This window comes from Microplitis mediator, chromosome 8, assembly GCF_029852145.1.
Source record: "Microplitis mediator isolate UGA2020A chromosome 8, iyMicMedi2.1, whole genome shotgun sequence".
NCBI lineage: Eukaryota > Metazoa > Arthropoda > Insecta > Hymenoptera > Braconidae > Microplitis > Microplitis mediator.
In genome coordinates, this window is record NC_079976.1 from 23,026,090 (window position 1) to 23,043,474 (window position 17,385).

Here is a 17,385-nt window from a genome sequence, read left to right on the forward strand (position 1 = left end):
GGTCATAGATTTTCACCACAATTATTTTTTCCATTTTACGTGATAAGTATTTTTAATCAAATCCATTAGTAATTAAAATGAACAAAGAAAACAATTGTTATTATGGTTATTTATTCAGTTCGATTAGAATGGTTTCAACATAATTGCAAAGACATTCTAAATCAGCTAGGTCTGTAATTGACATAGAATTTTTTTTCTTGCGCGAAATAGTTATTTATGTACCTTGGGCGAACCTCGCGCCATTACGGTCGAGGTGAGTAATGTTTGCAGCAGGGATAGTATAAAGCCGAGGCCCGTTAGTGATATCACTAACAGCATATTTATGATTATATTTTGCTTTCTCGGAAGTGATTATATATTTTTTCAATCTTACGGAGCACAACTAAACTTGGTTGTAACTGTCAGTTGCATAGCCTAGTCATCAAAGTGTCGGTCTCTCGCACAGAAGGTCCCGGGTTCGAATCCTACTGAAGCGGGTGTGGTCATTAATAAGTCTAGCGTTTTTTCTCTGAATTAAAAATTTCCAATTCGGTTAGGAATTCAATTATTCGCATATATGATAATCTCAGCGTCGCCAAATAATAAAAAAAAATAATAAAAATTTTTTTTTTAATTTAGTTAAAATTTCTATACATAGTTATATCATGTCATATATGGCCGTATCAAGCTATGTATGGTCATACATGGCCATCCCATACGAAAAAAATATATATCCGGATATATATTTTTTTTATAACTGCTGCCTTTAAAGTTCAATATTCGAGCGTCGTGTGGCGCGAGTAAAATAGGTCTTTCTCTCGATAACTCGACGAAACTATAGAACGATGTCGAAAAATCAGCTGTTGGACTTTTCAGCATGATTTTACTGTGCTGAAAAGTAATTGCCTATAGGAAATGTATACAAATTACCAAGCAACCGTCGTTCACTCGAGTTAGAAAAAGATAGTGATACTTTTTTCTCCATATACTCCTACTGTCACATTTATCCTGAAATTCGCACATGCGCAGATAGAAAGACGACAATTGGAAACCTGCATAGTGATCATATGTTTCTTATTCTTATTGAATATCATAACTTGTGTGTTTGTATTGTGAAAATAATATTATTATCATATTATTAATCGTTCATTAAAAATTTTCACATTATTAAAAACAGTCACAGATTTTAATTACTAAAATTATTAAACTAATTGATAGAATTCAATTGAAAAATAAAACATGAATACATTGTTATTATTTACACTTGTACAATTGTTTATATTTAGAAGGTAATTTTTTATTCTTTAAATGATTGAATTCCTCTCGATTAAACTTTAAAGGCAGTCGTTATAAAAAATATTGTTCGATACAAAGGATTAAAAAGAGGGATACGGTATGCATGTATTGTCAACACTCGTCTAGGGATATGTTACATTCACAACGAGAATGCGGCATAACCCAAGACTTGTGTCGCCAATCCAAGCATGCCGCAAACCCTCTTTTTAATCCTACGTATCGAAAATAGCTATTTCGTATGGGATACCTGGCTAATTTGCATACATGGTCATGTATGGAGCATTCATATATGTCCATGTGTGATTCATTTTTCCCGGGTTACCATGTAGATCTTTGGGAATAATAAACTTGAGTTTACTCATCTGTATTTATTACATCCAATACTGACGTCCAATTATTGAACAATTTTTAATAAATTAACATGTTTTTTTATTATAATCTTCTATAAAAAGTTATCATTTTATTCGATACCAATATGAAAACAAGACTTTGCGTTATTGAAATGATAAAACATGCAATTTTTCTACTACGCAACATTTCTATGATTACTATAGTATACAGTCTATACATATTTCGAACATGTATTTTATCAAATTTGTCTTTTATGTAAATGAAAAATGAATAGAAGTTTTACTGCATCGACAGGAGCATCGTGAAATATGATCCCGATGTTTTTACCATCTGCACACAAAATTTTTATAATTCTAATCAATAGTAAAATAATTAAAATCGAAAATGGGTTTTTACTGTTACCATTCCAAAATTCTCTATAGACAACTCCATTATTTTAGCAGCAGTCAACTTGCAGGGCACTTGACTTCTCATGGTCATCAAAATTAGCAGCTTCTGTGATTCGTTAGAAATTTCAAACCATTTTACGTTAGCTCTGCAGTAAAAAGTTGTTTAATTATATTACTGGAAAATTAACAATAGATGAGGCTTAATAGGTTCACTAAAAAACTGAGTAGAAAAATATTGACTCTATAGAAAAAAAATACTTTTCTTATCAAATGAAGAGATTACAATCTTCTTTGCGTATTTGCCAATTAATAAGTATTAGACTGATTCAAAAAAATCGACTAATTTTTTTTTTCTTCATTATATCGAAAATATTGTTAGAAATGACGAAAAAAAATACTGTGAAAGTTTGAGCTCTTAATATTAATATTAACAACTGACGCATCGCAATTTTCTATTTCCCGTTTAAATAACATGGGAAAATTTATTTTTTAAGCTTTGGAATTTCGTAGCTCTCGGTGGGACCAATACTTTTGAATTTTCAAGACATATTCTTATGGGAAATTTGACGCTCTACAAAAAAGGTCTCTTATAATTTTTCGATATTTTTATTTCTTCCAAAGTAATTCGAAGTTAAAGTTAAATTGACGATAAATTTTCACATTTTTTAAATTTTTTGACGCAACCATCAACTTTATCCGAAAATTTTAAAGGACATTTTTTGTAGAGCATTTTATTTCCTACAACTTATCTCAGAGAAAATTTTCGATATTTCGCTTAAGTCGTATGTTATTTGCAATTAACTGAAAATTTTCTTAAATAATCTAAATTTTGTTGCTTAAAATTAATTATATTCAATTTTCAGTTAATTGCGAATAACTTACGACTTATGAGAAATATCGAAAATTTTCTTGAAGATAAGTTGTAGGAAATAAAATGCTCTACAAAAAATGTCCTTTGAAATTTTCGGATAAAGTTGATGGTTGCGTCAAAAATTTAAAAAATGTAAAAATTTATCGTCAATCTAATTTTAACTTCGAATTACTTTGGAAGAAATAAAAATATAGAAAATTTATAAGAGACCTTTTTTGTAGAGCGTCAAATTTCCCATAAGAATATGTCTTGAACATTCGAAAGTATTGGTCCCACCGAGAGCTACAAAATTCCAAAGCTTAAAAAATAAATTTTCCCATGTTATTTAAACGGGAAATAGAAAATTGCGATGCGGCAGTTGTTAATATTAATATTAAGAGCTCAAACTTTCACAGTATTTTTTTTTCGTCATTTCCAACAATATTTTCGATATAATGAAGAAAAAAAAAATTAGTCGATTTTTTTTAATCAGTCTAATAAGTATAACACATTTTTTGTTTTCTTTTTTTTTTGTATTTTTTTTTTCAAAGTGCCGCGGCTAATAACTTAAAGAGATATTGTTTTTATAAGCTGATTGCATGCTAAGAAAAGTATTCATTTTTTGGCAATGAGCAAACTGAACTATGTAAATAAGAAATTAGATATAACAATTATTTGGCCTAATCAGAGCTCAGTATTTGCACTGTTTTCTTAACGATAAAATTTGCCTCATCTAGTGCTATCTCAATAATTGAGAAAAAATCTAATAAATAAGTGTTTACATGCACTCTTGAATTCGTGAACTCATGTCTGTTAAATTCTGTGATAGAAAACAGTCGAAAAATAGATGCAGCATTTGAGCAATAGCAAACAGAAGATACTTCAGTGTTTGTTGCACTGTGTTCGATTGTGTTATCAGCTGAAAAACAATTTTTATTTTTATTTTCATTAAAAAATAGTGGTTGCATTAGTGTGGTGTTGATTACTATACTTGCAACCCGGTAATACTCATAATTGGTAAATTCAACGCAACTATCACTCCAAAGCCTGCAGTAAAAGTTTCTTCAAGAAGCTCAGCAAATCTTTAATAACATATCAATTCATTATTAAATTCAAAAATGATTAAATGCAATAACACACAATAACGCTTACTCTAGAGCTCTCCTGTGACTTCTGATACATGAAACCAAATGTTTATAAGAACCATCGTGTGAGTTTTTCTGTGAACTTACTTCTTTTTGATTCTTGCCCATAATTTTATCCGTGGGTGCATTTTCTATTCGAAATCTATGTAAAATCATGGTAAATGATGCGCTTACGCGCTAGTGTCTACAGTCGACTCTGTCTAAAGGTTCTCTGCCTAAAGGTTCCCGCTGTCTATAGGTTCCAGGATACACTGCTTAAAGGTTCCCGGATATTCCCCCACCCGCTTTCTCGAGTGACGAATCACAATTCAGTTTTCGAGCGCTAACTTTAAATGACTGACGGACATTACACGCATGCGTCGAAGTCTAAGAGAGTATTAACGTGTGTCAATAAATTGTTCACATGATTAAATAATTACATGGCCATTAAGGGGTTAGGGGCAGTCAGGACACGAAAAAATGAGAATTTTCGGTAATTTATTTTTGCTATTAAATCATTTTATTTTACAAAAGTAATAATATGGCATTATTAAACAATGTTTTGACTTGAAGTCACGAAAATTTGAAAAAAAAAAATTTATAATTTTCAAAGTTATAGCTGTCTGTGTTGACCCAGTTTCAAAAAAAAGGTCCTTGCGGTGACTGTCATAAGTCCTTGGAGATTCATCTAAAATCAATCGGATGAAAAAAATTAGTTTTATAAATAAATAATCCTGGGCCTGATCGAAGCTTTTTTTTTTTTTTTCAAAAATTAACAAAATGGCGGCCTCAGGAAATTTTTTCTAGATTTTCAGGAAAAAATCAACAGTTAATTAAGGCCGCCATTTTGTTAATTTTTGAAAAAAAAAAAAGCTTCGATCAGGCCCACGATTATCTATTTATAAAACTAATTTTTTTCATCCGATTGATTTTAGATGAATCTCCAAGGACTTATGACAGTCACCGCAAGGACCTTTTTTTTGAAACTGGGTCAACACAGACAGCTATAACTTTGAAAATTATAAATTTTTTTTTTTCAAATTTTCGTGACTTCAAGTCAAAACATTGTTTAATAATGCCATATTATTACTTTTGTAAAATAAAATGATTTAATAGCAAAAATAAATTACTGAAAATTCTCATTTTTTCGTGTCTCTGATTGCCCCTAACCCCTTAATTTATTTAGCAGCATTAAAATAAAATTCTAATCTGTTATAGATAGATAAAATGAAAATATGAAATTCTAAAATTGAAAAGGAAGTACAATAACTGCTCTTAATTTCGTGTTTGGATTAATACTCATATTTCAATTATTATAATTATGAAAATATATCGGTAGGTGAGATTGAATCCCACGTTAATTGACAAAAATTAAAACACTCAATTAAATCAAGTGTTTTTAAGTATTCTTGCCTACTGTCTAACTCATCTTCAGTCAAAACACGCTCTAAAAAGACACTTCGACACGATCTTTTAAATTTCTCAATTCACATTAATAAATAATTTAGACATCTAATTATGCAAAACATTAAAAAAAGCTCAGCACGTTTTTTTGAGGTTATGTTTACTGCGCAATGTGTTCATTTTAGCGTGCGCCTCGGCGCTCGAGGGGAATATATTGTAGGAGAAGTGCTGATGGTGGGGAGAAAAAATGATCAGACCTGACCATGCCTGTTCATGTATGATCAGGCCTGAAATTAGACCTGATCATGCCTGTTCATGTATGATTAGGCCTGAAATTAGACATGATCAGGCCTGATCATACCTGTCCATGCCTGTTCATGTCTGTTCATGCCTGAAGCGTTAAATACAGTCAGGTCTGATCATGCCTGTTCATATCTGCTCATAGATCTAAAATTTTGTTGACCAAGAATCTATCACGTATAAGATTTTTATTACTTGAAGTTCATACGAAACTTACTTTTCAACTAAATCTCTTAGGTCAGTGGGTAGCGAGTTACACTTTCGAGCGCAAGGTCCACGGTTCAAATCCTGCACACGCCCGAATTATTTATTTTTTTTATTTTTATAGCAATAATTATATACATGTATAATTGAATATAGTTATACATAATTATATATAATTATATAGGGCCATTTTTTATATATAATTTTTTTACCCGGATGGGCATGAACAGACATGAACATACCTGATCACACCTGAACATGCCTGATCAGGCCTGGTCAGGCATGGTCATTTTTCATGTTTGATCAGGCCTGAAGACTCATGCCTGTTCATGTCTGATCAGGTCTGATCATTTTTTCCCGGGTTTAGACAGAGTCGACTGTAATGCTATTAAATTATAGAAAAAACAATGAAGTATAATTAAATCACTGATTACCCACCCTACAACTGCAAACATTCCGCAAACATGTTGAACACATGTGATAAACATAATATCACAGGATATAATAACAACTATCATGTTAGCTGCAAATATATTCGTAATGATTAACATTAACCAATAATGGTTTTCTTTTTCGAATATTATGTATTCCAATGGAAGAGCAAATTTTAGTGGAACAGATTCATTCGATTTTGTTAATTTATTAATGATCCTCGGCAAAATCGGCTCCGTTACGAATATAACCGTTGTTATGAATGCAAATCCTTGAAATTACTTTTCGATAGTTAACGAACATTATACTTGTCTTATGATTTAAAAGACATGTCAACTAATTTACCTGCATATCCAACTGACATAAGTCGTCCAAGATCGACATGATATTCTAAAATTTTTTTTTCTCTATCTTTCGAAAGTAAACTCCAATCTTTTTTAATTCTCTCGAATAGAGTTTTTACCTAGATTTTATAACTTATTATCAACAATTAACTCGCATTATCGCTTACTAGTGTTGTATATAGTAACATTGTTACATAAATACACTGAAAAAAAAGTATAAGTCCCACGCTTATAAATTTAAGTGATATCGCAATACTTGGTATTGCGAATATACTTATACCAAATCTAAGTTTCAACGCAATATTTTTAAGCACTACACTTAAACTCGTTTAAGTCATACGCTTAAACCGAGTTTTAGCGCCACCGCAAAACTCACATCAGCACTACACTCAAATCCTTACACTCATAAATTGACAGAATTAGAAAAGAAAGGTTATGGAAATAATTATTGCTATAGATTAAAGAAATGACAATAAACCCATTTATTGATAATACTTGATGATAGGATAATAAATTCCACTCGGTTAATTTATTTTTCACCCAGGAATCCATAATGATTATTTTTAATTCCAATTATGTAAATAATCTTTTTAATGCTCCTAAGAACGATGTATAGGTTAAAGGTATAATATAAGCACGGAGAAAAAAGATGCAAAATACGTGCTGAGTCTTACGCGGGAACTTTTTTTACTATACTCTCTGGACTTGCTATAGTATCGTACGGAAAATATAAGTCTCTCACTTAAACAGAGTATTGCGATAATACTTAACCTTTTTATACCATATTTGCAATACCAATTCATTAAAAAAGTGTATACCAATAGGACTTAAACTTTTTTTTCAGTGTAGAAAAACTTTCACAAATTCTTAAGTTAAAGTATTTATAACAGAACTTCTACAAACCATTTCAGCATTGTAGATTGTATTTGCATATTTTATTAAACATGCTATGTCTATTATGTACGGAGCCAAAGCTTCCAGGAGCACTTCTCGGTTGTCAAAATTATTGATAATAGCTATTGTCTAAAAATTTATTTCAATACAAAATCATCAATACAAATAATCAAAATATTCAATACAATATAATAATAACTGAAAAAAATTATGCTGCTTTTTGAATAAAAAATTATTTCTAATACTTGTGGAATAGCTTGCAAAATAAACGCACTCCATATAACAGTGACTATTACTAAGCTCTGTCGTGAAGACTGATAAGGCCATCGACCTATCAGAGAAGCAAACATTTTAGTTACTTTGTAGTAGGGTTTATCGTATATATCCATCGTACTGAGAATTTTAACACCTATTGCGTGTACCTTTGCATTGAATGTATTATTTTCCCTCAATTATTTTCCTTGCCATGAAATATTCAAGTGACGTTGATGGATGCTTTAATTACTACCGTCACTTCACATCAAAACCATCCGGCTCTGTGGATATGGTGTTGCTACGGTAACTTCGATTGCTTTGCTGTAACTTATTAGCGAAGATTGTACAATTTAGTCATAATACTAACATCAGTAAAAGTGCCTATTTATAGTCATTCACTACGATAAATCAGTATGAACACCAACTCTTTGAAGACACACGTACACTTTGATCAGTAAGAAAACTAATCATTAAAATTTATTATAACTTAAATTTTGGGTTTTTTATTCCATTTATTTTACCTAATCCTACTAATCCTTGATTCTTTTTACGTACTTTATTTTTTCACTCTGTTCCATTAACTTCAACATCCCCAATGTCACCTTCTCCCAACTCTACTTTTCTACTAAGTAAATTTCATCTGTTATATTAACTTAAGTACTTTTATCACATTAATTAATTCCTTCTTTTATTTTTTTTTTATAACTATGATTATTATTAATTTAATTTAATTAGTTATTGTATTAGTTTATTCATTTATTTAATTTAACTTCATTTAATTTAGTTAATACCGGTGACTTTAACCGCGGAAATTTTATTAATTTATATCAAGGCAATTTTATTCAGAGTAAATTTTATTTAACTAATTAATTAATGTTATATCGACTAGATTTGTGACTAGATCTACGACAATTTCCGTTGCGTGGGTTACACGATCCACCTGGAATTTTCTAGAATATTTCCGGCAACCTGCCTGGAGTTAATTAATTATTCTTTTTCTTATGATAATTCCGGTTAATTTATTTAATTTTAATTTGAGAATTAATTTATTAAGTACGGACAATTAATCGAGACGCGACGGAATCCGACGTACTCAAATAATTTTTCCGGCTTCCTGCCTGGAATAAATTAAATGAATACCTTTACAATCAAACCTCTCCGGTTCCTTTCTCGTCGTTGTATTCGTCTCGTGTTCTGTCCTGGTCCGTGTCTCGTCCTCGATATTTGTCTCGTGTTTTGTCCTGGTATGTGTGTCTGTCTCGTTCTCTCTCGTACTTTTACCAACCCTCGTACTTTCCTTCAACCTGCTATTCAGACGCAATCAGTAACGTTTTCAAAAGGTACCGGGAACCTGCCTGGTATCTTTTAACAATTGAATTTTATTTATCGCTTGGTTCCACAATAATTAAAACCAAGTCCCAAGTAAATAAATTTACCTGATATAATTTTCGGCGTCTCCCGACTAGAAATTGTAGTGAGGCGGTAGTTTGCTCCAAATAAGGCATGCCGAATGTCAAACTTGGGGCAAGTGAGGCATCCAAACGAGGCCGATGTTTGGGATGTAACGCAGTTGCGAGACTCAACGTTACTTGGCTTGCAAATTCGGCGGCAGTTTGGAAGCCACACTTGCTGCAAGAGTCCTAAGCCTAAAGTGTCCTAAGCTTAGCTTCCGAATTTGGTGGCAGTTTGAAAGCCAAAGCTTGGCAAAATTAAAAAAAAAAGACTTATTCAATTTCTGTATTTTTTTTTTTTTTTTTTTAATGATGCGGAAATCAATCAGATTTGTGATCAATTTAATTTCTAACCGAGTAGAAATTTTTGATTTAGGGAAAAAACGCTATAAATATTAACCGACCGCACACGATTTAGTGGGATTCGAACCCGGGACCATACGCACGAAAGACCGACGCTTTAACGACTAGGCTACGCTACCGACAGCGACTACTAAGTTTACTTGGGCTATATGAGATTGAAAGAGCAAAATATAATTGAAAATCTATTATTAGTAATAACAAAAAAATTTCTTTTTTTTTCGTGCACTATAAAATCCTGTATGTAAATAATTGTGATATGTGTAGTTTTGGTTATATAGTTATGTATAAAATCGTTTAAAAAGTATATAGGCTCTATATATGGCCACGTATGGTTCTTAAAGTGTTTAAAAAAAAAAAAAATTTTTTTTTGTTATGGTATCCAAAAATTGAAAGTATGACTAAAAATAAAAATTATAGTACCACTTCAAGCTCCATTTTTCTATTTTTCATTTAAATAACAAGCTGTTTCGGCCTTTTTTCGGCAAAATATTTCACCTGGATCGCAGGAAATAACGGTAACCGAAGATTTACCGAAGTTCGGCTTGCCATATATGACCCTAGTTCCCCTTAAGCTTGGCAAGCCAACTTCTAGAAACCTTCGGAACATCTAACTTGCAGGAAGTAACGGTAACCGAAGATTTACCGAAGTTCGGCTTGCCATATATGACCCTAGTTCCCCTTAAGCTTGGCAAGTTAAACTTTGAGAAACCTTTGGAACACCTAACTTGCAGGAAGTAACGGTAACCGAAGGTTTGCCGAAGTTCGGCTTGCCATAGATATCCCGAATTCCATCCATATTTGGCAAACCGATCTTCACTTTGCCTAACACGGATGTAATAAGGCGCATATTAGGCTTGCCTAAGTTAGGCAAGCCAAACTTGCCCCTCACTAATTCTTCGGCATTCCACACTATAATTTCTAGTCGGGCTGAGTGTCGGCGTCTCCTTAGGTGTTGACTTTACTCTCCTTAAGGACGTCTGTTCAGTCCGGTCGTTCCGGTCACAAGTGTCCGTTTCGGTTCCGTCTTCCGTTTTTAATTGTTTACTCCCGCTCGACTTCGGACATCCTCGTACTTCGGCCACTCCTACTTAATTTTAATTGGGACTGACGAACGAGCCCCTTCAATTTTTACTCCCCGGTCGACTAGTCGCATCCTACCCCGGATAACCCTGGGTGGGTTTGAAACATTATCGGCAGTGCGCATAATAGATTTTATTTTAATTAATTCTTAACGCGAGAAATCAAATTTACCCCTTTACGTATCAATCGGTAATAAATTAATTAATAAACCAAAATATTTCTGGCAATATAGTTATAAAAAATGAATCACTGGTATGTTCTAGAGTTTTTTATCATTTATAAAAATATATAGTGAACCACTTAATTTCTTCCAATTATATAACTATTGAAGAAATAGTGGGTGTAAAGAATACAAAAAAATAACGTCAGCTGTTGAAGCTTAAAAAAATACTGCACGGAGACATTTTTCTTGTTTGAAATGCTATGGTACATGGAAAAATTATTTTGGCCATAGTATTTTTCACATGTGTTTATCTAAATTCCTGCAGGTGGCTAACATGGTCCATCTTCAATATGACACTACAGTATTTCAAACAAGAATGATTTCTCCGTGTGGGTTAAGTATCACCTTAATTCAACTTATAATAATTCATGATCCGTTTCACATAAATCTTGATATCTGAAGCATAGCAAAGAGGATATCATTTTTGAATCGTTGTTGTTTATTTTCATTCGAATAATTTTTTATCTTCGTCGATAAAATAAAAAATTTATCATGCGTTAGCGCATCGACAAGAGAATTGTAAAATATGATCCAGCTGTTTTTACCATCTGTACAAATAAATGAGAACAACCAAATGGGATTGGAAAAGTTTATAATGACTTGTTTTTTACCATTCCGAAACTTTCGATAGATAATTCTACTATTTTAGCTGCGGTTAATTTATAAGGAACTTGACTTCGTAGCATCATATAAGATCAACAATTTTCTTGATTTTGCTGAATTTTCGTACCATTTTGCTCTGTAAATAAGAATTCCATTTCTATTACAAACATGAAATTATCTATTTGTACTGGAGTGAAATTATGCACTTAACACAGAAGAGGGTCTAATTAGTTTGTTTGTTAGACTAGTTGTAGTAACTGATGAACAAAAATCTGCTATTCTATAAATAACATCACTAAAATAATACATACATGCAATGTTGAATGTGGGTACTCATATCTGTAAATCTTTGTGACATGTAGCAGTCAAAAAAAAAGTGTAGAATTTGAGCTCCTGTAAACATGATATATTTCAAAGTATCTTGGATTGAATTTGAGCGTGTATTAATCTAAAAATATAACTATGTTATAACTTTTGATGACTTTATCGAAATTCGGTTATCAATGCTACAAGAAAAATAATTTCTAAGTTTTAATCCCATTTTCATCCTAAACAAAAATTTACAGGTTCGACTAGTGTAGGTTGAAACAGAGTCTTAAATTTCAAATTAAACCCTGGTTCATACTTTTTCGACCTCGTTTAAGGCGTACTAGGATGAAACAGAGTTTTAAAGTTCGAACTAAACCCTAGTTCACTCCTCCTTACCCGAATTTCAGGCGAGTTAGGTTGAAAAGGTTTTAAAATCGAGGCGGCAAATACCCACATCAAAAGGTTCAGGCGCTACAAGGCTCAGATGGGGTTTTAATATTTCGACTCGGGTATCGAAATTCGGTTAATCCAAAAATAACTCAACCTGAAATCCTGTAATACTCATAGCTGGCAAATTTAATCCAACCACTATTCCGAAACATCCGCAAAAGGTTGTTTCAATAAGTTCAGCAAATCTGCGAAAACACATGAATCGAAATGATTAATTTACCTAACTACTTTTAATATAGACTGTCTCAAAACATTATAAGACGTTCTTTAAAGCTCGCCTGTGAGCTCTGATATAAGAAACGAAGTGCTCGTAGTGGATATCTTGTTTGTTTATCCAAAAACTTGTTTCACTATAGGCATATTATGAGAGATTGTTTCACTAGGACAATGTTCTATACGGAATCTACATGAAATATCACAGTCAATGTCACTTCCATTATTACTATTAAATACACTATAATTAAATTCTTTATTTACAACATTATTTACAATTGTTTCACTGTGTAAATTATCATGATCACGATCATTTGTAATATGATCATTAACAATTAACACTGAGGGTGTATTAGGCGGTTGAGATGTATTGTCCATGTATTTTTATAATGCCCGATGTTTTCTTACACGGTCAGACATGATTTTATAAATTACAAAATTTTTTTTAATCACAACGATAAATTTATTTTCTGTTATATTCAGTAAGAATTGCTTCGGTCTAATGAAAAGTATATACAGGTAAATAATGCTTAAAAATAGCTGATGTGATATTTAGTGCGCATGCGCAAAACAAAATTTATCATATCGTCGACCGAGAATCGGCTGATGATCGGATTTCATTGTTATTACTATAGTTCGGTTACCGATGGTGTCACAGTCATAGGCTGATTATAGAGCGCCGACGCTCGACCGAGCATTGGTAGCCGAGCCTCGGTCGATCGTAGATTTTTTTCGAGCATGGGCGACTCCGTATGGGTAATAAGTCTTGATCATCAAAATTCACTACCAGAGCAATAATCTGTCAAGTAATATAAAATAATCGAAGTTTATTGGTTGATTTATTTAAGACGTGATAGTAAATACTTGTGGAATAATTTGAAAGAAAAATAAGTTCTACAATACAGATCCTAATATAAAACTTTGTAGTCAAAATTGATAAGGTCATTGTCCTATAAGAGAAGCAAAATTTTTAGTTATTTTATAGTAGGGTCGCTCGTAGATGTCCATTGTACTGGCAACTATTATAACTTCTAACGCATCACCTCTCTTCCCTTCATATCGGGTATATACTTTTATATACATTTAACTTCATTTAATTTCCCCCTTGTGTTTTATTTCAATGACAATGATGGAAATTTTAATAGCTGTCTTTAGTCGTACGTCAAAGGGCTAAAACTTTGTAGTTACATAGCGTTGCCAGGGTAACTTCGATCTCTTCGCTATTACGATTCATTTAGAGCGAAGTTAATACAATAATGTTTATACTCGTGCATATTTCTTTGACTATTACCATTACCATTTTTTTTTAAAGACAAAATAAAATACTCGAGTTTGTTTAACGTTTGTTATTTCACTTTGCGTTAACATCTGATTATTTTTCAAAATATCACAAGATGACTAGTTAAAACCAATTATAACATGAATCTGAATTTTTTGAATACACAGTAAAAATTAACACAAAACTGTGTGTTAGAACAACATTTCACACAAATTTTTATGTTGTTTTAACATTATTGATTTGTGTAAAAAAAAAAATCGGTCTATCGGTTGACCCTGCGGGCCAGCCCCAAAACTTCCCGCTGTTTTCGAACTCCTTGAACACACACACACACACACACACACACACACACACACACACACACACACACACACACACACACACACACACACACACACACACACACACACACACACTTACAGACACACACACACACACACACACACACACACACACTTACAGACACTCGAGCATCGTTCTGAAAATAGTCAGGATAGCTTCCTATGACCTCAAATGGTCGACATCGAATGAAAACTCGACTTTCGAAAATCGGGGTGGAAACAACAACTTCCCGAGATTTTTTAAAATCATCGGTTTTCTCAGCGGGAAGTTAAAAATGTTAAAAAATTTGGAAAATCCAAAAGTGCACGCCTCAAACGCTCATGTTATGTTTTTTTTAAAAAGTTAAATTTCGAATAAAATTGAATATCCCGCTCTTTTCCCATAGAAATTTCCATGGTAAATATACGGTAATAAAAGTAAAAAAAAAATAAATAAGGAGAACATTCCTAATGAAAAATGGCGGCAGTGTGTGTTTGTTTACATGTAAGATTGCCGGTTTTAACCGCAATGATTTATTTTTAAAAAAACGAGAAGGCCTACAGTAGTGATTTTCGAAAGGAACCTTCTTTGCTTATTTCTGAAAATTTTGAAAAAAAAATTAAGTAGTTTCGTCAAGTCGTTCTCGAGATATCCGTACCACGCCGTTTTTTTGAACCACAGACTAATGGACGTCCACGATAAATTTTTTTTAATGAACTTTTTTTTATATTAATACATATTAGACAAATTAAAAAAAGTATCAGGATTATTTATTAGTGTTTCAGCTTTATATTGATGTGCTTTTCATAATGTGTAAGAGTAATAGAAAAAAAAAATATGCACTTTAATAAGTGGAAATCGTGTGACCTTGACAGGTCGGTTATAAAGCACAACCTCTCCGCTTCGCTTCCGAGGCGTGCAATAGTGAACACCAAATTTTTAGTACAGACTTTTTTCTTTAGACGAATTTGAAATAGTATATTAAAGCATTGAGTGGAAGGTGCTTTTGACAACGAGTGTGATTGGTTCACGAGCCGTTAGGCGAGTGTTGTCAACACACGAGTGTCGAAAGCCCTTCCCACTCAATCCGTCACAATAGTTTTTGCATCGAATGGTAAGAAAGAATGTCTGTTATTGGTAAAAAAGGACATTGCAATAAATTTCATTTTTTAATTAACCTAAAATATTATTCAATCTTATTAATATAAAATTAACTCCTGTATTATTTCTGATGCAAAAGATTATTAAATAATAATATTAACAATTAAATATGATTAAATTGATTTTTATAATAATTTCAAATTATTTTTATTGCTTTCAATAAATAGATACTCAGCAAAAATAACTAGAGTTTCGAGTCAAGGTTCATATAGTGAATTGTACATTATAATTAAATACAGTACGATGATTTTCTATAGTTTGGGACTTTCCGTTGTTTTAACTCGAGACGGCTGTTGATTGAGTTTTCTGTTGGATCATTTAGTGACTAATGAATAGTATATCTATATATGTTGTCATCCCAACAAGAGATTGGACTTCGGGTGTTGTCGGTTTTTACTCCCACTCTAGATGTGTTAAATGTTCTCCCACTTTTCTACACGCATGCGCAGTTCACAAATATTTGGTGGAGGGGGTAATTTTCGAGGTCTATTCTCTTACTGGGACCACAATATATATGAAGTGTAGATTTGTCATACCCGGGAAAAAATGATCAGACCTGATCAGACATGAACAGACATGAGTCTTCAGACCTGATCAGACATGAAAAATCACCATGCCTGACCAGGCCTGATCAGGCATGTTCAGGTCTGATCAGGTATGTTCATGTCTGTTCATGCCCATCCGGGTAAAAAAATTATATATAAAAAATGGCCCTATATAATTATATCTAATTATGTATAACTATATTCAATTATACATGTATATAATTATTGCTATAAAAATAAAAAAAATAAAAAATTCGGGCGTGTGCAGGATTTGAACCGTGGACCTTGCGCTCGAAAGTGTAACTCGCTACCCACTGACCTAAGAGATTTAGTTGAAAAGTAAGTTTCGTATGAACTTCAAGTAATAAAAATCTTATACGTGATAGATTCTTGGTCAACAAAATTTTAGATCTATGAGCAGACATGAACAGCCATGAACAGACATGAACATATATGACCAGGCATGAACAGGCATGGACAGGTATGATCAGGCCTGAGCGTATTTAACGCTTCAGACATGAACAGGTATGAACAGGCATGATCAGACCTGACTGTATTTAACGCTTCAGGCATGAACAGGCATGATCAGGCATGAGCGTATTTAACGCTTCAGACATGACCAGGCATGAACAGGCATGGACAGGTATGATCAGGCCTGATCATGTCTAATTTCAGGCCTAATCATACATGAACAGGCATGGCCAGGTCTGATCATTTTTCACGGACAATGTGGACATTCTTCGCGATATTTATTCTTTGTAGTGTCATTTTTAACCAACCAGAGACGTTCTTTCTTACCATGAGTTGCAAAAAATTTTTTACTGTCTAGTAAAATAACTTGGATAAGACTTTCATTCTATAACCAATATATTTTCAGGGTCAAAATAGTAAAATATATAAATGTATTTCCATTGTTACACTATTTTTTTCACATTCATTTCCAAGAGGCTTCAAATTTTATTTATTCAAGTCATGCGCGCTATTCACGTTCTATCATGCCTAAAATGCGAACCTTAAATGGCCGTTTACCGACTGGTGAAAAATTATTTGACAAAACGCAATAAAGATGTCTATTATCCCGGCCATTGTGACGTAATGAAAATAAACGTAACTATCTTTCAAGCTCTTACTGAATATGGGGTAATTACAATTCCCTGTTGTTACCCATTGAGTAGCCAAGGTTGTGATGCCGAATGTTTTTTTTTACCATGTCACTAAACAGCTATTGAGACTTCGCTTTTTAGGCGATTAATAAAACGTGAATAGCGCATATGAGTTGAATAAAACTATGGGCGCAACATGTAGGGTAAGTAATAATCCGTCACCCGCGATGTGTTTAGCACTCGTCTCCGGTGCGCAGTATGCACTCGCTTCGTTCGTGCCTGCGCACCTGCGATTCGTGCTAAACGCATCGCGCTGACACATTATGAATCACTTACCCTACTAGTTACGCCAATAACTATTTCGTGAATTCGGAAACAAGAAGAAATTTTAGAAATGACTTCTAAAATCAACTATTGTTGAGATTTTTTCAGCGTAAAATAAGTGCCCATACAGGAGCTGCC

General features: G+C 32.8%; 2 protein-coding genes across 3 annotated transcripts in view; one reads left to right on the forward strand and one right to left on the reverse strand.

Moving 5' to 3' along the window:
- Positions 1 to 17,385, forward strand: part of LOC130672781 (differentially expressed in FDCP 8 homolog) — a 66,024-nt gene that overhangs the window by 12,327 nt on the left and 36,312 nt on the right. The window lies entirely within an intron of this gene.
- LOC130672782 (odorant receptor Or2-like) lies at positions 1,772 to 7,978 on the reverse strand. Its single transcript, XM_057477510.1, has 9 exons — positions 7,813 to 7,978; positions 7,577 to 7,696; positions 6,675 to 6,792; positions 6,336 to 6,600; positions 4,018 to 4,152; positions 3,857 to 3,947; positions 3,648 to 3,784; positions 2,029 to 2,161; positions 1,772 to 1,956 (listed from the first exon to the last, which is right to left on the reverse strand). The coding sequence occupies exons 1-9, from the start codon at positions 7,954 to 7,956 to the stop codon at positions 1,906 to 1,908; spliced, it is 1,194 nt and encodes a 397-aa protein (XP_057333493.1). The 5' UTR covers positions 7,957 to 7,978; the 3' UTR covers positions 1,772 to 1,905.